This window comes from Aedes aegypti, chromosome 2, assembly GCF_002204515.2.
Source record: "Aedes aegypti strain LVP_AGWG chromosome 2, AaegL5.0 Primary Assembly, whole genome shotgun sequence".
NCBI lineage: Eukaryota > Metazoa > Arthropoda > Insecta > Diptera > Culicidae > Aedes > Aedes aegypti.
Window position 1 is genome coordinate 341,269,690 of NC_035108.1, and position 19,790 is coordinate 341,289,479.

At 44.0% G+C, this 19,790-nt stretch overlaps 2 protein-coding genes across 2 annotated transcripts; one reads left to right on the top strand and one right to left on the bottom strand.

The window, feature by feature from the left end:
• The first annotated feature begins 4,748 nt into the window (after window positions 1-4,748).
• On the top strand, window positions 4,749-6,418 carry LOC5573104 (zinc finger protein 93). Its single transcript, XM_021846125.1, has 2 exons — window positions 4,749-4,882; window positions 4,950-6,418. The coding sequence occupies exon 2, from the start codon at window positions 4,954-4,956 to the stop codon at window positions 6,136-6,138; it is 1,185 nt and encodes a 394-aa protein (XP_021701817.1). The 5' UTR covers window positions 4,749-4,882; window positions 4,950-4,953; the 3' UTR covers window positions 6,139-6,418.
• LOC5573091 (methylcrotonoyl-CoA carboxylase subunit alpha, mitochondrial) lies at window positions 6,407-19,216 on the bottom strand. Its single transcript, XM_001654355.2, has 3 exons — window positions 18,991-19,216; window positions 17,131-18,904; window positions 6,407-6,897 (listed from the first exon to the last, which is right to left on the bottom strand). Exons 1-3 carry the CDS (start codon window positions 19,020-19,022, stop codon window positions 6,589-6,591), a joined length of 2,115 nt encoding a protein of 704 aa, XP_001654405.1. The 5' UTR covers window positions 19,023-19,216; the 3' UTR covers window positions 6,407-6,588.
• Between the last annotated feature and the right edge of the window lie 574 nt (window positions 19,217-19,790).

Here is a 19,790-nt window from a genome sequence, read left to right on the forward strand (position 1 = left end):
CAGCACCACGATATGGCTCCTCCTTGAGCGGTAAATACATACCCTGTCGTGGACTTCCTGTCATCATGGTCTGATGCCCAGTCAGCATCGGAGAATCCATCGATAGTAGAATCTTTACAGCGATGATAGATCAAGCGAAATTTGGAAGTTCCTCTCACGTACCTTAAGAGATGTTTCACCGCGTTCCAGTGCTGTTCGCCAGGGTTGGTGTGGAACCGGCTGAGCACGTTCACGGCGTAGCAGATGTCCGGACGAGTACTTTGGGCGAGGTACATTAAACAGCCCACAGCTTCTCTGTATGGCACGTCTCTCATACGCTCCTCTTCTTCAGCTGTTGACGGACACATTTCCTTCGTCAGCTTCTCGCTCGTATTCATCGGGGTAGTAACAGAGTTGCACTTGGCCATTTGAAAACGATCAAGCATGGCATCAATATACGCTTCCTGGTCCAGAGAAACCGCTTCTTTGGTTCTGGTAATCCTGATACCCAGGGCGTATTTTGCTGGTCCAATATCGTTCATTTTAAATTCCTGATTTAATTTACCTTTTATTTCATTTTTCCAGCGTTTGCAGTTGCTGAAAATGAGGACATCATCGACGTATACAGCAACGAATAGCACCTTGCCACCGCTGATACGATAGTATACGCATGGATCGTACACAGTAGATTCCAGTCCATATTTTCGAAGCGCTGCATCCAATTTCGAATCCCAGACGCGGCTGGATTGCTTCAACCCGTAAAGGGCTTTGTTGAGGCGGTAAACTTTGAATTTCTTGCCACCATCCACGAAGCAAGGGGGTTGCTCCATATAAATTTCCTCCGCTAAATCACCCTGCAGGAATGCTGTAACGGCATCCATTTGGTTCACTTGCAAACCCCATCTTGCAGCCAGAGCGAAAAGGTATCGTAGCGAACTATATCGGACGACCGGGGAGTAGGTGTCCTCGTAATCCACCCCCTTTCGCTGCGAGTATCCTTTGATGACCAGCCTGGCTTTGTACCTGTCGACGTTTCCGTTCACGTCGAGCTTGGTTCGGTACACCCATTTGCGCTTGATCGCCTTGCGTCCTTCCGGCAAATCGGTCAGCGTCCACGTCTCGTTGGAGATTAAAGCATCGTATTCATCAATCATGGCCTGTTTCCAGTGGTCAGCATCGTCTCGGCTAAGCGCTTCGTTATGCGTCACTGGATCATCCAAGAACGTTTCTGAAAAATCGGCACCAGTATCGGAACATTCGTTGTCACTATCGTTCAAATACTTGCCTTGGGGCAGGTGCCCCCTATCGCAGAGCATCAACCGCTGTTGCGTTACAACGCTAGCAAGTCTTTGATTTGAGCACGACGGGAGCGCAACGGAATCCTCAGCCATGGATGTGGACGGCATCGGGCAATCATCTTTGGAGTCTGTAAATTTTGTAGACGGCAAGCCTTTGTTCACGATATAAAAATCTTTATACTTGCCTGAGAGAAGGCGCTCCCGACCGCTGCGCCTCAACGCCACAGGCGTGCTAGAAGATTGATGCGGCGGGAGCGCAGAGACGGTCTCCGTGTCGTCAGCTTCTTGAAATGATTCATCGCTTGAATTCACATCATTTGCTTGAGCTGCATCAATTTGGTCAGCCGGCGTCGGCAGGGGCTCGTCCAACACGTTCTCGCTGAATTCCAACCTGACATAGCTGCGCCTCTGGTCGTCGGTTGTTCCAGCTGGTGTGTTGTCTCGCTTGATAATTCCTTCGTCGATGAAAGTTACGTCCCGGCTCTTGAAAATCTGCTTGGATTTCAAGTTGTGCCTTCGTCTCGTCATCGTAGCCGGTAAGAATGCACTCGTCAGCCTTCTGGTCCCACTTCTTCCGTTTTTGCTTCGGCACATGGGACATCACGGTAGTTCCAAACGTTCGGATATGCGACAGATTTGGTTTGCGACCTGTCCATGCTTCTTCCGGTGTTGTTTCGGTACCTTTCGTTGGTGATCGGTTGATCAGATAGACTGCTGCGGCCACAGCCTCTGCCCAGAACGGTTTGGTTAGTTTGGCTTCATACAACATGCACCTCGCGCGTTCCACCACCGTTCGGTTGACTCGTTCAGCGAGTCCATTCTGTTCCGGTGTGTACTCCACCGTGGTTTGATGACGGACACCCAATTGCTTGAGATAGTTCTCGAAATTCCAGTTTTTGTACTCCCAGCCGTTATCCGTCCTCAGCACTTTCAGCTTCTTTCCAGTTTGACGCTCAGCCATACTGTGGAAGTCCTTAAACTTTTGCAGCACCTCTTCTTTTGACTTGGTGCGCAAAAAGTAGACGAAAACTTTTCTAGTTTTGTCATCGATGAACGACAGATAATAACGACTGCCTCCCAGCGAGTTCTCTTCCATCGGACCGGCTATGACCGAATGAACAAGCTCCAGAACTTCGCTCGCACGTGATCCCTCGTGATCGAATGGAAGCCGGGTTTGCTTCCCCATTGCATACGTTTTGCAATTTCCGAGGTCGTTACCATGGAATCTCACTCCGTCAACCATGCCGTTTCGCAACCTTACCAGATTTCGCGATGCCAGATGTCCCATGCGCTTGTGCCACAGATCTGCCGTATCCGGGGATGGGCACGCCAACGCCTTGGATGGTTTTTGCTCCAACTTGAACAGTCCATTCGATCGCTGCCCAGTAGCGATGGTTTTGCCAGTCGGATTGATGACCTTGCAGCCTGTTTTGGTGAAAGTAACCGAATGACCCTGATCGACTATCTTACCTATCGACAGTAGGTTTACTGCCAGCTCCGGAATCAGCTCGACGTTTGTCACATCAATCGTATCAGGGTTGCACGTGGGTCGCAGTTTTGCGGATCCTTCCGCGACAATCTTCATGATTCCCTTATTTGCCGCGTAGATGCTACCGTCCGCCGGCCGCATGTGCTCCAGTAGCATTTCATTCTTCATGAGGTGCTTCACCGAGCCAGAGTCGAAATACCACACATCGTCCTCTCCAGCTTCTCGCACAGATAGCACCGTGCAAAAAGCATCTCCTTCCTTGTCCGATTTGTTGCGCTGAGCCGGTTCCTTGGCATTGCAATACCTTGCAATATGCCCAAATTTTTCACACCGACGGCATTGCGGTCCCTTACCTTGCGTGGTCGTTGCCTTGGTTACCTTACCATGCTTGCTTTTTGAATCGTCTCGCGAAACGAATGCAGGCTCCGTAGTAGGCTCTGCCAAAACGGTCTCCTGTAGCAACTTCGTTTTGATGATGTCACCTGTTATCTGTATTCCAGAATTTTCCAGTCCCATCACCATGGGGCGATACTTCGGCGGTAGACCAGCCAACAGTAACATGCCGATCCATCTGTCGTCCAATGGAAAGCCAATTCCGATGAGCTGATGCGCTGTCGAAATCATACGGTTCACATAGGCCTCCATCGATCCACAACTGACCAGATTCGTCGTGATTAGCTTGTGGAGAAGGCACCACTGGCGGGTCAGGACACTGGAACGTGTTCGAAAGCTTCCTCCACACTTCGGCCGCAGTTTTTACCTCCTCGACGTGAATGAAATTCACCGGGTCGAGGAACAGAATCATTTTACCTCGTGCGATTCTGTCCTTCCGAGGGTCCACAGTGGGGAGCGTTCCGTCTTCATTAGGCGTTGGTTCCACTGCTTCCCAGAGATCTTCCACTTCCAGATAGGTCCTCCAGTTTTCTCGACCAACCAGCCGCTCGATGTGGGGGTGGCCCTGTGTGTTGAAACTCTGCTGCTGCTGTCGTACCAAAACGCCATCGCCGGATGCGCTGCTTCCTGCATTTGGATTCGACATTCTTGAAGTGAAAAAAGCTTCAAGTCTTGAATTTTCTTCCGCTTCCACTAGACACGTGTCGACGGCCCATAACCTATTGGGGCAGAGCTAATAAAAAGACGCGTGTGGTCTAGGTGACGGTCTAACAACATATAAAGTTTTTATTCAAAATCAATATTAACACTAAAGTCATGGGTTGCTTCGATTGCAAATTTGCATTCGCTAACAGATTATCATCAGGTTGCGACGCGGTGCTCGATCTTTGGGCATTTATTGTAATTTATTGCCTTAAGCAACATGTAGTCTTTTGATGGTCAATGAATTCAGAAATGTATTTTGTTTTATTCCCGTTGACTAGGGCCTGAAAAAATAATGCAAATGTGTTTTTTTTTTATACCATGTATATTGAAAAAACTGTAATTTCTGGGTACTGCGGAGTACAAATTTGGATCAAACAATGTTAAAACTCAATTTTATCTTATTAGCGTGTTCGAGAAACTTTAACAGAATCGAATTAGCTTTCAAATAGTGGTAATAGCAAGTGGTTTTGATTTTCCATATGCTAGTTATGATTTTTCAAACCTTGAAATAAGCCCAAAAACACATTTTCAACTTGAAGCATACTGAAATCTTTATCAAATGAGCTGAAAATTTGACCAGACATTGTTGTTGGCATGAGAATTCCGAATACTGCTTGACCGGTAGATTTCCAGGCATTTTTTAAAATATGATCAGGTCTACTATGCAGTTATGAGCAGTTCCGATACCTTAGTGAACATCAAAGCATAGGAAAAAAATCCTGAAAATAATTTTGACCAGTCCGTATATATAGTGTTTTCGGAGCTGAATTTTGAGGCATGGGGTGTAACGAGTTGACGGTGTAAATCTTTGTTGTGCTTTTGCGCCTAATCCTGTTTTTTATGATTCTTCTTTCATGTTTTATTTCTGTCGCGATATCAATGATTGCTTCGAAGTTATCACAAAACAAATCGATTTGTTTCTTTTTTTTTCTTTGGATTGTCGTACTCGACAGGCTAAGACCATTGGTTGGTCCATCTCGCCAATCGATTTGTTTCTGTTGTTTAATTTAATAAATTTGTGAGTATTATTTAGCAAATTGCACATAAATAAAACATAGATATTACCTATTTTTCTGAAATTTTAGAACCATGTCAACTACGCCAGAACCGGTCAAAGTAAAAGCGGAGCCCCACGATTACGACGCTTCCAGCAGTCCCTTGGATGAAAAGCATCGTCTCAAGCGACTGCGGTCACTGAGGAAACTCCTACAAAATGCTAACGTTTTTGAGTCGTTGAAACTCCGCTACCTGGAGTCGCTAGAACTCCGGAATGAAGCACCCGATAAAGAAGCGCCTACCGTAACCAGTGATGTAGCGGGGTGGATTTGCGAGGTGTGTGGCCAGACTTTCGGAAGCACGAAGAACATGCTCCGGCACATGGAGGGATACCACACGATTCCGGGATCGGTTATCGAGCGCGCGGGGAAATCGCTCTTCCGGTGCAAGTTTTGCGAGTTGGAGTTTCCTGCCCGAAATCAATTGCTGAGGCATTGCCAGCGGAAACATGCTGAATTGGTCAGAGCTAGGAAGAAGTTTCTCAAGCATAATGAGGGACTATCCCAGGAGAAGATCTGCGTTTACTGCAATGTAAAAGCTGGTAATTTGGAAGAGTTTGTAACGCATTTGGAAAAGAACCATGCCGGAAACTTTTGTGATATCTGCTACAAAGTTTTCCAGGATTCAACCTTTGTAATCCTTCATCGTAGGGTGCACTTGGGGGAAAACCCGTTTGCTTGCGATTTATGTCCGAAGGTTTTTAGGAGCTTGCAGCACGTGGGAGAACACCGACGTTGCCACACGGGGCACAAGCCATACAAGTGCGTCGAATGTCCGATGGGGTTCGCCCGGATTGGAGATCTCAACAAGCATAAGAAGTTGAGGCACACGGCAGTACCATCATACTTATGTTCCCAGTGCCCGGAATCATTCCACAGTTCTTCGTTGTTCCACCGGCACAAACAGAAGCATCAGAAGGCAGTCGAAATGGGTATTGATGATACGAGACCGGCAGTTTTTGCATGTGGCCAGTGCAATGAGTTGTTCGAAAATGGGAACGACCGGAAGGAACATGTGTTGGTCCGACACGCCGAGGGAAGACCGTTTGAATGCGGGGATTGTGGGAAGAGGTTCAAACTGGGAAGTCATCTGAAGGCTCATGCGTTGACTCACAGCGGAGTCAAGTCGCAAAAGTGTGATCAATGTCCTGCAGCGTTTTACTTGATGGGGGATTTGAGGAGGCATCAGAAGACACATCGCAAAATGGAGGAGAGCTAGGAGAAGTTCATAAAAGTTTTAATACGTAAGTACTTTTTTATGCCGAAATCCTTAACAGGACTGGTAGCAGTTCTCTATTGCTAGATTTGCAATGAGCGGAATGAGAGCATTTAGCTCCATACCACAATGGATTCAAACAGCGCCCTAAAAAGGGCACTTCAAAACGCATGAGCGTAAAGAGAAGAGAGAGCCTATAGCTCGTTACTTTCAATACATTTCAAAGTGAGTAGGGACTTCTTTCATACCGATACCATTGAAAACTATCATGTAAAATTGAAAATATTGGAAAACTTTTATTGTCAATCTGAATTCTACAACGCTTAGCGTTCGATTCCCGTTGAGCCCTGTTCTACCCGTCTTTTATCCTACAAATGGAAAATTACAAAATATTTCTAATAAATGCACAATTTGTCACTGTTTGATTGTAAATGCACTGCTGGTCCGTAATATTTAAGGCACCTCTATTAGCCTAGTTGATTCGAATGCAATCAGAACGGCTCCCTTCTGCACGTTGGAACCTTCGGCGTTGGGGACGGCCTTCACGATTCCATCACTGGCTGCCTTCAGGACGTGTTCCATCTTCATGGCAATCAACACGGCGAGCGGAGTGCCGGCCTTTACCGAATCTCCCGGCTTAACGAACACCTTGTCCAACACTCCTGGCATTGGGGCAATGACGGAACCGGCGTTGGCTCCCTCTATGGCACTGTCGGCAGTCACGAATTTGGGCTGAACAACTTCGGCGGATGTGAGACCACTCTGGAAAAGGTAAACCAATAACATGATTATATTAAAAAGTTTAATACGGGGTTAATTTCATCTGGTTTGTCGGGCTAGGGCAGCGGTTCCTAAACTTTGTGATAATGTGGCGCCCTTTGCAATTTTCTGGACGTGGCGCGGCGCACCAGTATAAATAATAGATATAATGAATTATCTTATGAAAAATTATATTTGTTATTAATTTTACAGTACATTTCATTTTATTACAACAATACAACAACCAAATGAACCAAACCAAATGAAATCTTGAAATATTATCGGAATTCAAAGAGTTAATGCGAAGGGTGAACTTGCTTCTCTTTACACAACTTATCTAGATTCGGCGTTATCTTTGAAATTGCGACACGAATTTCCTTCTCGATATCGATTTTTGAACGATACTTTGTTTTTATAGCCGCCACCGTTGAAAATCCTGTTTCACAGAGATATGATGTTGCGAAAGGAACAAGAACGCGCAGAGCTAGTGTACTTATTAGTGAGTATTCTTTAGTCGTCTTGCTCCAAAATTCAACAAGTGGCAAGGATTGAAATCTGAATTTTGCTTTAGAATCAGTAGACAAATCCACAAACTGTTCTGCTTCTTGGACAGTGAAGAATTCTGGAACCTTGTCGATGAATGGATTTCTCACCCAGTTCATGTGACGTGTCTCGTTTTCCGGAAAATATCTGTCCAAAGCAAAAGATAGTTTGGTCAAACAGTCTTGAAAAACGCTCTTGAGGATTTTTGGCAATGCTATTTGATTATCTTTCAAGAAAATATTGAGCTGCGAGAAACATGTGTAATCTTCCTTTGTCGTATAGTTTTTCCCCAGTTCAAGTTTTTTCTTGAAAGCAGCAATCTTGTCAGAAAGCTGCAAAATATGGGACTCTCTTCCTTGCAACGACTGGTTCAAAATATTTAGCTTTTCAAACAAATCAGTGAGAAAACCTATTTTGGACAAAAATTCTTGATCGTTGAACTTTGAAGCACATGGGTGCTTCTCGCCAACCAAGAATGCATAAATTTCATTTTTGAGCTCAAATACTCTCCACAATGAATTTCCAAATGAGAGCCAACGAGCGCTGCTATAGAAAAGCAAACTAGAATGATCGGCTCCCATGTCGTCACATAATTTAGCAAAAAATTTAGCTTTCATTGGACGAGTCTTCACATAGTTTACCACTTTAACAACTGTTTTAACAACATCACTCATGTCTTTGCTGAGACTTTCTGCTGTCAATGCTTCTCGATGAATAATGCAATGAGTCCACAGAGCATTAGGAGCTTTGTTGTGAATCCGTGCTTGTAATCCTTGAAAACGACCAGACATGGCACGAGCTCCATCCGTGCAAACTCCAACACAATTTTTCCACGGAATTTCGTGCTCATCCATGTAAGAATCAACGATGTCAAATAATTCCTGCCCAGAGGTCCCTCCGGTAATCGGCTTGCAGAACATCAGTGTGGGAGTATAAACGACTATTATGATTGATAAAAAAATATACTTGGCATCCCTATATAACAATATTAAATAACCTAATATTGGCCTATTATGAATAACAGTGTTATCGATTGACGAACTTGCGAGATGACCGGAAACTGGAATGAATAAACATAATACGAAACCCGAATGGTTGAGAGAAGCCGATGTGAACGCGAGCATTATATGAAAAGAGCGAAGAGACACCTAAAATAAGAGAAAATTGAGCGCACGAACCTAAAGAAAATTTAGGGATAGAACGAAATTGAGAACAAGATTTGTAAAATAACTCCAGGTAGCGTAATCTCAGAATTAAAAGAGAAAGAAGTTGGCCTAGAGAGAGTGAGAAAGAGAAAAATCCGAGATTGAGCTTGATGCCGAACGAAGTGTGATTCGTAGTTCATTCAGTGTTCTATTTCCGAAGCGAGCAGTTGGTTTAATCGGCGGTTAAAAAAAAACCAAACAAGATGGCTAAGCGGTACGACAATGGCACATGACGTGCCATAACTGTGGTGGGATAGGGCATCTGCTGAGAGCTTGCACCCGACCGGTAGCAGCTCAAAACAGACGATATATCGACAACCGAACACCAGCTGAAGAGCCATTGAAAGTGGCAGTAATCGGAGCTAAACCGGAGGCAAACCGAGATGAGGAAGAAGCCAAACAGCCTGTAAGTGAAGTTTGAATTAACTCAAAATGAATATCATTTCCGGGCAAATTTGATGAAATAGATTCTGTATCTCTCATAACATTTTAAATTGAAATAAATCAAATGAATTCGTAACACAAAGTTTGCATTGATTTCAATGTGATTCGACTGACTACATATAGGGGAAGAGCACCAATTTTGACCAAGCATTCATTTTCGACAGATTCATACGATTTTAATTACTTGATTTGAAAGTCCGAATACTGGCATAGCATTCTTGCTCGAAAATTAGTGCTTTTACCCTATTACGCCCGTTCAAGTACTAGTATGCTCGTAGTTCAACATGTATTTTTTGCTTCGTTAGGTACTCGGAGCGAAAAATTCAAGCGAGACTGCAATATCCGTAGTATACGCGCCAACTGACAGTGGAGTAATTCATGCTACCGTTGCCGGTATGCCGTGTGAGTTTCTAATCGACTCAGGAGCGCAAGTGAACACACTGACGGAATCGACGTTTGAGCTAATGGTCGGGAATGAGAAGTATAGCTCAGAGCTACATAACATACAGCCTGGTACAGATCGGCCTTTGAAAGCATACGCGACGTCGGATGGAATACAGGTCCTATGTACTTTTGAAGCCTCCCTGTACATATCGGACGACCGCCCGATGTTGCTCGAAAAGTTTTACGTAGTCAGAGAGTCTCGTTCACTGCTTAGTCGATCTACAGCGACCAGGTACAGTATTCTTCTCCTCGGATTAACAGTGCCGGTTGAACGTAGCAGAACGGATAACAGCAGCAATATTGCAGCCGTTAGCTCCGTAGAACCATCCCCGAAATTCAACATACCCGCTATAAAAATAAACTATGACGATGCAAAACCACCATGTAGGAACATCTACATGAATGTTCCAATTGCCATGAAACACATGGTAGGTCAAAGACTCGAAGAATTGATATCGGCAGATATAATCGAGCGGGTCACGGAAACCATGGATGCATCGTTTTGCTCGTCAATGCTCGTGGTCCCAAAAGGAGCAAAAGATTTCCGTCTCGTCGTCGACTTACGAGGCCCAAACCGGTACATCCTACGTAGTCCATATGCCATGCCTACATTGGATCAAATTCTTGCGAAATTGGATGGCGCGAAATGGTTCTCCACCATTGATTTGTGCAGTGCATTCTTTCATATCGAGCTCGATGAAACATTCCGTCATTTAACTAATTTCATGACAGAGTTCGGTATGTTCCACTACAGAAGACTTCCGTTTGGATTATGCAATTCTCCTGACATATTCCAGGAAGTAATGGAACGTAAGATTCTAGTCGGATGCAAGGGCGTGTGTAACTACCTTGATGATGTCCTCATATTCGGTGAGACAAAGGAGGAGCACGACAAGAATCTTGCCGAAGTTCAGGAACGGTTGAAGGATCACAACGTAAAAATCAATTATGCGAAATGTGTCTTCGGCAGACAAAAAGTGACGTTCGTTGGATTCGAGCTAACAGCTGATGGATGGCGAATCGACCAAGAGAAGATGAATGCGATTAGAAACTTCAGACGTCCAACATCATGTGCTGAAGTTAAAAGCTTTCTCGGCTTGATCACATTTGTCGATAAGTTTCTCGTTCATCGTGCGACAAAAACTGAGCGCCTCAGTGTCGTAACCGATGCCGACGGACAGAGGGCGAAGCCACTCGCTTACTCATCCGTCGGACATCCTAAAACAGCTAATATTGTAAACCAAGCCGGCAGCAGTGAGGAGACTCCAAATAACCTCACTGCAGTCCGGCTGTGGTTTAAATAAGCATTTGTCTCTGCTGCTGTTTTTTCAACTGCTACTGCTTCGTACAACTGTCGTCGATCAACTGCCCGCTGCACGAACTATCGGCTGATTTTATATTATTTGTTTTCTCGTCTTCCTGATCTACCTTCAATGTATTGGTGATCAGATTCTACTATTTCACTCTCAAGCCAAGGAATGATTAGGGATGCTCATATTTGTTGAAGACAATTAAAAATCGACTACTACTATCATATTTAGTTCGCCCTATGTCACTATCATTTAAGTTTATTTTATGTTGCTATTATTACCACACTCAGGTCATTGGCAAATGCAACAGGTTTCTATTGGACAGATGCTGAAGAAGCAGAATTCAAGTCCCTACAAACTGAAGCAGTAGAAGCGATTAGAACACTTGGGTACTACAGCAATACAGACAAAACGGAACTCTTCGTCGACGCGTCCGCTGTGGGATTAGGTGCTGTCCTGGTCCAATATGATGCGAAAGGTGCGCCAAGAATAATCGCTTGTGCTTCAAAAGCGCTAGCCGCCTCGGAGCAAAACTACCCACAGGCGCACAGAGAAGCATTAGCGGTAGTATGGGGCGTCGAGCGTTTCACATTCTATCTTGTCGGTCGACCTTTCATTATACGTACGGATGCTTCAGCGAATGAGTTTATTTACCATTCCAACTATCGCATCGGCAAAAGGGCGTTCTCAAGAGCAGAAGGATACGCTTTGCGATTACAACCGTATGATTTTATAATGGAAAGAATTAGAGGAGAAGACAACGTTGCGGACGCACTATCGCGGTTGATTCGAGATTCACAGGAACAGAAACCATTCGACGATGATAGTGACTACCACGTGTTGTACAGTCTAGATACAGGTAGCATGGACATCACGTTGAACGAAATCGAAACAAAATTCGAAAAAGATGAAGAAATGGAGAACCTAAGATTTGCTTTGAAGCATGACATATGGCCCAAAGACTTGCGCAAATTCGAAGCACACAAGAAAAACCTCCATGTTCTTGGAGCACTAATCAGCAAAGGAGACAGAATAGTATTAGCTAAGGACCTTAGGACTAGAGCGTTGAAATCGGCTCCAAATAACCTCACTGCAGTCCGGCTGTGGTTTAAATAAGCATTTCTCGAAAACTTATTCATACAGACTCAAGTCAAAAAAGTATACAAACTCACTTTATCGATCCTACGCGTTAAGCAGGCGGAATTCTACACGTACCGCTCTGTACCAACTCAACTTTTCACTTTTACAACGTTTAATTTCCGGATTTACAAAACGACGAAAGTAACATTTTCAACTTTCGCAACCTAACCACTACTTTCGCCGCCCCGCTGTATGGAGAGACAAAGTGACTTAACCACGAATCAAAACAAAACACTACTTGAGCCGATTTTGCACTGGTAGAAAAACGTCGAAAGTAACTGAATGAAACGGCTTATCATTTTCTTATAATTATTTTTGTGGGAAATAATAGAAACTACCTAGTTTTTGAACGTGAGCTGAGTGCATGCAAAATTTGAGCGAAGTACACGGCAAAAAAATGTTAAAAAGGTGATTCATTTTAAAACAGTTTTAGAAGATAGATTGTGATTTTTCCTAATTAATTTTCTCAAAACCGTATAAAAGATACTTACGTCGATTTGAAAAAGTAATCGAGATTTGTCTCTGCTGCTGTTTTTTCAACTGCTACTGCTTCGTACAACTGTCGTCGATCAACTGCCCGCTGCACGAACTATCGGCTGATTTTATATTATTTGTTTTCTCGTCTTCCTGATCTACCTTCAATGTATTGGTGATCAGATTCTACTATTTCACTCTCAAGCCAAGGAATGATTAGGGATGCTCATATTTGTTGAAGACAATTAAAAATCGACTACTACTATCATATTTAGTTCGCCCTATGTCACTATCATTTAAGTTTATTTTATGTTGCTATTATTACCACACTCAGGTCATTGGCAAATGCAACAGGTTTCTATTGGACAGATGCTGAAGAAGCAGAATTCAAGTCCCTACAAACTGAAGCAGTAGAAGCGATTAGAACACTTGGGTACTACAGCAATACAGACAAAACGGAACTCTTCGTCGACGCGTCCGCTGTGGGATTAGGTGCTGTCCTGGTCCAATATGATGCGAAAGGTGCGCCAAGAATAATCGCTTGTGCTTCAAAAGCGCTAGCCGCCTCGGAGCAAAACTACCCACAGGCGCACAGAGAAGCATTAGCGGTAGTATGGGGCGTCGAGCGTTTCACATTCTATCTTGTCGGTCGACCTTTCATTATACGTACGGATGCTTCAGCGAATGAGTTTATTTACCATTCCAACTATCGCATCGGCAAAAGGGCGTTCTCAAGAGCAGAAGGATACGCTTTGCGATTACAATAGTATGATTTTATAATGGAAAGAATTAGAGGAGAAGACAACGTTGCGGACGCACTATCGCGGTTGATTCGAGATTCACAGGAACAGAAACCATTCGACGATGATAGTGACTACCACGTGTTGTACAGTCTAGATACAGGTAGCATGGACATCACGTTGAACGAAATCGAAACAAAATTCGAAAAAGATGAAGAAATGGAGAACCTAAGATTTGCTTTGAAGCATGACATATGGCCCAAAGACTTGCGCAAATTCGAAGCACACAAGAAAAACCTCCATGTTCTTGGAGCACTAATCAGCAAAGGAGACAGAATAGTATTAGCTAAGGACCTTAGGACTAGAGCGTTGAAATCGGCTCACAGTGGCCACAATGGAGAGGTGGCTATGAAACGCATCATGCGAGATTTCTTTTGGTGGCCAAGGATGAGCACAGAAACTGAAGAATTCGTAAAAAAAAACTGTGAGACGTGTGCGCTGCTGTCGCGAAAAAATCCACCAGTACCACTATCCACTCGTGAATTGCCAGAGAGGCCATGGGAGATTGTCCAAATCGATTTCCTGCAAGTTCCGGGGTACGGAACTGGTGAATTTCTTATGGTAGTCGACACGTACTCCAGGTTCCTGTTTGTAGTCGAAATGCATCGCACCAATGCTGAGGCTACCAACGCGGCTCTGCAAGAGATTTTTAAACTGTGGGGATTACCCCTCTTAATCCAAAGCGACAATGGACCTCCGTTCCAGAGCTCCGCATTTTGCAATTTCTGGACAGAAAGAGGAGTAAAGGTCCGTAAATCAATCCCACTTTGCCCACAGACAAATGGCCTGGTCGAACGACAAAACCAGGCAGTAATTAAAACATTGTCTGCTGCAAAAATAGAAAATAAGAACTGGAGGAGAGAATTGAACGTTTTTGTGCACAACCACAACACGTTGATCCCACATTCCAGATTAAACGTAACACCCTTCGAGTTGCTCGCTGGGTGGAAATTCAGAGGAACATTTCCAAGCCTCTGGAATGATGGAAATATCGAAGAATTGGACCGTCAAAATGTTAGGAAGAGAGATGCGGAAGAAAAGCTGAAGAGTGCAAAACAGGCAGATCGCGCAAGACAAGCTAAACCATCAGATATTCGTATCGGAGATGTAGTATTCGTGAAGCACCAAAAGAAGTCCAAGACAGATTCAACATTCTCTTCAGAACACTTTACAGTGGTAGCACAGGAGGGCCCGAAGATGGTGATTGTAAGCGGCAATGGGGTGCAGTATGCAAGGAGTGTCAATGATTTGAAAAAGGTTCCATGTTCTGCTAAATCAGCTGTCTCAAGTGTCCTGAATTCTGACGAAGATTGTGAATCCGACGTCCAGCCGGGGGAAACAGAAGCTGACCAAGAAGAGGACTGCAGTCAAACTCGATCAGGACTACGTCGAAGAGAGATCAGAAAACCCGCGAGATTTAATGATGATTTCATTTACCGAATTTTCCAGTGAAGTTTCATTTTCAATTGGCGAAAATCTATGGAAAATAAAGAAAATACGGATTTAATAATAATTAGAGAATAACAATTACCAGAATGTGTTTTCTTTGGGGCAGTTGATCTAATGGGACAGCATAACGCATACAAACTCTTCTTCTTCTTCTTTCTGGCGTTACGTCCCCACTGGGACAGAGCCTGCTTCTCAGCTTAGTGTTCTTATGAGCACTTCCACAGTTATTAACTGAGAGCTTACTATGCCAATGACCATTTTTGCATGCGTATATCGTGTGGCAGGTACGAAGATACTTTATGCCCTGGGAAGTCGAGAAAATTTCCAACCCGAAAAGATCCTCGACCGGTGGGATTCGAACCCACGACCCTCAGCTTGGTCTTGCTGAATAGCTGCGCGTTTACCGCTACGGCTATCTGGGCCCCGCATACAAACTCCTCTGTACTGAACTAGATCGGAACATTTGGTCGTCATGATAACCGGGTCAATAGAGGCTAATTATTCCTCATTACAACCACAATCAGATACAATAATCGAGAGTTGATTCGATGGTCGACGTTTACCAACTAGTAGGGGGGCTGGGGGCAAGAAGGACACCTTAAGATATATAGGTTCAAATCATGGTTGATTAGCACAATTTTTGACGATTATTCCAGTGTGGGAACAAGCTCACCTCTTGTTCTAAACTATGTTATCGATAGATTTCAAAAATATAAGAAACACATGATGATTTGAGATTTTTGAAAATGTCCCTTCTTATGAGGTTGTTAAACGAGGCACGGGGCAAGAGTGCCACTCGTATGGGGCAAGAAGACCACCAGAGCAAAATACCACAAATTTTGTATATTATTATTTCCCCGCCTAAACGATAAATTGAAGAGTAAGTAAAGATAAAAACTGAGGGATAAATGTTGACTTATAGTTAAAAAGTAATTATACGAAATTAATTTAGTTTTCATCTTATTTGACTGTAACAATAATAGTAAAAAAAATCAGAAACCATTTTGAATGTCCAAGATGGTTTATTTTGATTTTATTTAGTAGGAAACATTGATTGAATGCAATATTAAACAAGAAAAATAAAAGTTCATTTGATTTTATATGAGAAAATTGCGGTGTCCCTCTTGCCCCATTAGACATACTGTTATTATATATGTAAAATTCAATGTCAAAAGGACTTTTTCGAAAAAAATTCCTCACAGCTATATTAAACAGTTGAAAATCTTCAATACTGTGCGGAAAAATCAATATGTTTTGTATTTATTGGGAGTCAAGCCTTGTTTTCCAGTCTTACATTCTTATAAGATTTCGCATATTTTGCGTTGGTGAGTTAAAGACATTTTTCTAATTTTTTGTACTAAACATTTATAACTGTAATATTTACACAACTCCCAATTAGTACTCAATTTATACTTATCCTGCGTTAAACATCAAACAATTGATTTGAACTACGTGAAATTAGAGGTGGCACTTTTGCCCCGGGTGTCCTTCTTGCCCCATGTCCCCCTACTTACTCAATAAGGAAACAATTATTGATGAAACTTTCCAACTAATTGGCAGTAATAATTTTCATCCTCCGCTAAATCTTATTTGTAAATAACTTTGACAGTTATCTACCGTGAACTGGTGACGCTGTGTGTGACGTGTGGCTTTTAGGGCGAGATCATAAGTTATGCGAGAATTCTCGCATAACATGTGATCTCGCCCTAAAAGCCATTGGTAACCGATTGTGTGGCTCCTTGTTTCAAATTAATGGACCAGGATGAAAACTATCACCACTAGGAGACATCTTTTCTTCATCGTAGCATTGTTGAATAACGTGTAAATCATTTCGTTTACTCGGTAATAACAAGCTACACATTCGGTTACCAATGGCATCTAGGGTGAGATCACAAATTATGCGAGAATTGTAACTTTAGGCTTAGGGCATTGAACAAACATTTAATGCGTTTGCTTTAGAGTGTTCATAATCGAAAGCGATCAGTGAATTGAAGTTTCCTTCGATCTTTATGAGATAATTTTCATGTCAGTTCATAATTTACACGCGGCGCACCTGGCAAAGTTCTGCGGCGCACAGTTTGGGAAGTACTGGGCTAGGGTAATATGATCTGGTAATTCAAGGATTCACAGTGCAAAATCATTGCTTTTAGCTACAAATTCTGAAATTGAATCCTTGTATTGGAAATTATTGAAGCTGAGCTCTATATAATGTGAAAATAGCGGATCCTTTTCATCATATTGGATTTTTTCATCAATTTCTGAGGAATCAAGAAAATAATTATACGGAAAGGGATACTCTATTACCTATCAGTGGAAATACAGTAATGCGACCTAAGTACACTAAGGATGAGGAAAATGCCACAATAGATCGAATCTCATAGGGTTATCTGAAAAAGGTAGATCAAGAAAGAATATATAGGTACTTACATCATCATACAAAGCGATAGAACCGCTCTCAATCACGGTGTTGAAGCAAGAAACGTGTCCATTGATATTCGTCTGCAGCAAGAATCGATTCTCGTGTGGCTTCCTAGTAGCTTTCACGTGCAACCAAGCGCCTCCGTCAACGCGAACTTCAAAGTCCACTCCTTTCGATTTCACTTCAACCTTGTGTTCCTTTTCTCCAACTTTCAGGTCGAATTTCCTGGTCGGAGTATAATTCGGTCGGAAGTTCAATTCCAAATCGAATGGGTTCAGTCGATTCAACGACTTGCGTGTGCTGGCATTTTCGTTCAGAACGTAAGCCACTGCCATTTGAGCGATTTTCTCAGCAAGGACCGTTTTCACCGGGAACAAGGTTTCCATGTGCTGATCGATGAATCCAGTGTGGACATCCGCCGCCTGAAAATGACCGTGTCTGGCCAGGTCAATCAGGAAGTTGATGTTCGTTTGAAGTCCAGCGATTTGGTAGTTACGCAGCTGTTCAATGAGAAGTTGAAGGGCACTCGGACGGTTCTCTCCCCAAACGACCAATTTGGCAATCATCGGATCGTAGTGGATGGATACTTCATCTCCCTGGCGGACACCGGTCTCTACTCTGGTGGTATTGGAAGGCACTGGCGTCGAGAGGTAATTCAAGGGACCAGCTCCTGGCAGGAATCCTCCCGCCGGGTCTTCGGCGTAGATTCTGGCCTCGAATGCATGACCAGTCTTGCGAATGTGCTCTTGAGTCATCGGAAGTGGCTCTCCAGAAGCCACCTTAATCTGCCATTCAACCAGATCCGTTCCGGTGATCATCTCAGTGATCGGATGCTCCACCTGTAGACGAGTGTTCATCTCCATGAAGTGGAAAGACAAGTCCTCTTTGTCCAGGATAAACTCCACCGTTCCGGCACCAACGTAATTCACGGCCTTGGCAGCTCGAACGGCGGCTTCTCCCAACTGAACCCGCAGTTCTTCCGACAGCCCAGGGGCAGGAGCTTCCTCGATGATCTTCTGATGACGCCTCTGAACGGAACAATCCCGCTCATACAGGTAAACCGCGTTCCCATGGTGATCGGCAAAGACCTGCACTTCCACATGGCGTGGCGATCGGACATACCTTTCCAGCAGCATCGAACTGTCTCCGAAAGCCTTCTCCGATTCGGTCCTGGCCGACTGCAAGGCCGGGAAAAAGTCCGCTTCCGTCTCGGCAATTCTCATGCCCTTTCCGCCTCCACCGCGAACCGCCTTAATCATTAGCGGAAAGCCAATCTTCTTCGCTTCCTGCATCAGACGCTCATCCGATTGGTCCTCTCCGTGATATCCGTTGATGATCGGAACTCCCGCCTCGCTCATAATATGTTTCGACGTGCTCTTGATACCCATGTCCCGAATTGCACTGGCCGGGGGACCAATGAAGATCACTCCCTCCTGTTGGCACAGCTCAGCAAACTCCACATTCTCCGACAGGAAACCATATCCCGGGTGAATGGCTTGACATCCGGCCCTTTTGGCCACCTCCAGAATCTTCTCCCCTCGCAGATAAGACTGCTGCGACGCCGGGGGTCCAATATTGTACGCCTCATTGGCCATTTTGGCATGTAGGGACCGCTCGTCAGCATCGGAGAAAACGGCCACCGTTTGAATGCCCAGTCGATTCGCAGTCCGCATAACTCGGCATGCGATCTCTCCTCGATTTGCTATCAGCAGCTTGTTGATCTGCCGGGTGGGGACTTTTTTCGAGCCATGCCGCGCCGCGCTGGTCGAGAGGAACCTTCCGCTGCAATGTCCCAATATAAATACGTAAGCAACGTTACAAAATACGTCGGCGAAATTACATAACTCAAAATATGAGGGATAACTTACCCAGCCACTGCGTGCCACACTTTGAACAGCATTTTTCGAAAGCGGTCTTCAGATGTGGAATCTACCAAATGCCGACAATTTCTTACAATTTAGAACAGTAAAAGAACGCCACACTGTTCGCTTGGAGCTGGAATTTGTTTTTGGTCCCAAGAAATGCTTCCAACGCCAAGATGAGGTCGTTGTGCTACTGGTGCTGCTCCGCTGGACTGACAGACTGACACTTCCAGTTTTATGATTTTGACGCAAGTTGCAAAACAGTTGCCAAGGCGGCAACGCTCAGATCGGTTCATGAAATTTTAAACTCTTTTCGATGGGTTCAGCTATGGTTACACCCTGGGAGGGAGGCACAGATACTACACACGAAATATATAGAACATGTTTGTTTTAACTGCAAGATAACTCCAGCTTGCCAGCAACAATCAAGGCAGGCTTGGGGAAAATCGCCAGTTTTCCTTTGTTGTGCACTTTCGATCTTTCCTGACAAACATGGAAAAAGGGCTACAGTTTTCTATGCACTTAATATTCATTTTCATTAGAAAAAGTAAAACGATGCGTTTTTCAATGCTTTGTACCGGGTACACCCGTTGGTTTGACCACATTTAATCTGAACACTTTTTAATCTGTACCCCGCTAATTTGCACATCGTTCAGATTAAAAATGGTTCAAACGTCATTTAGCTCATGGAACAGAGTAAATTGAAATGGAACGCTGTGGAACGGAGCGCAGAATCAAAACAAAACAGTGAAAGAGGTAACCAGAAACACATTTCTAGGGTGACTAGATGTTCAAATTAAAAATGA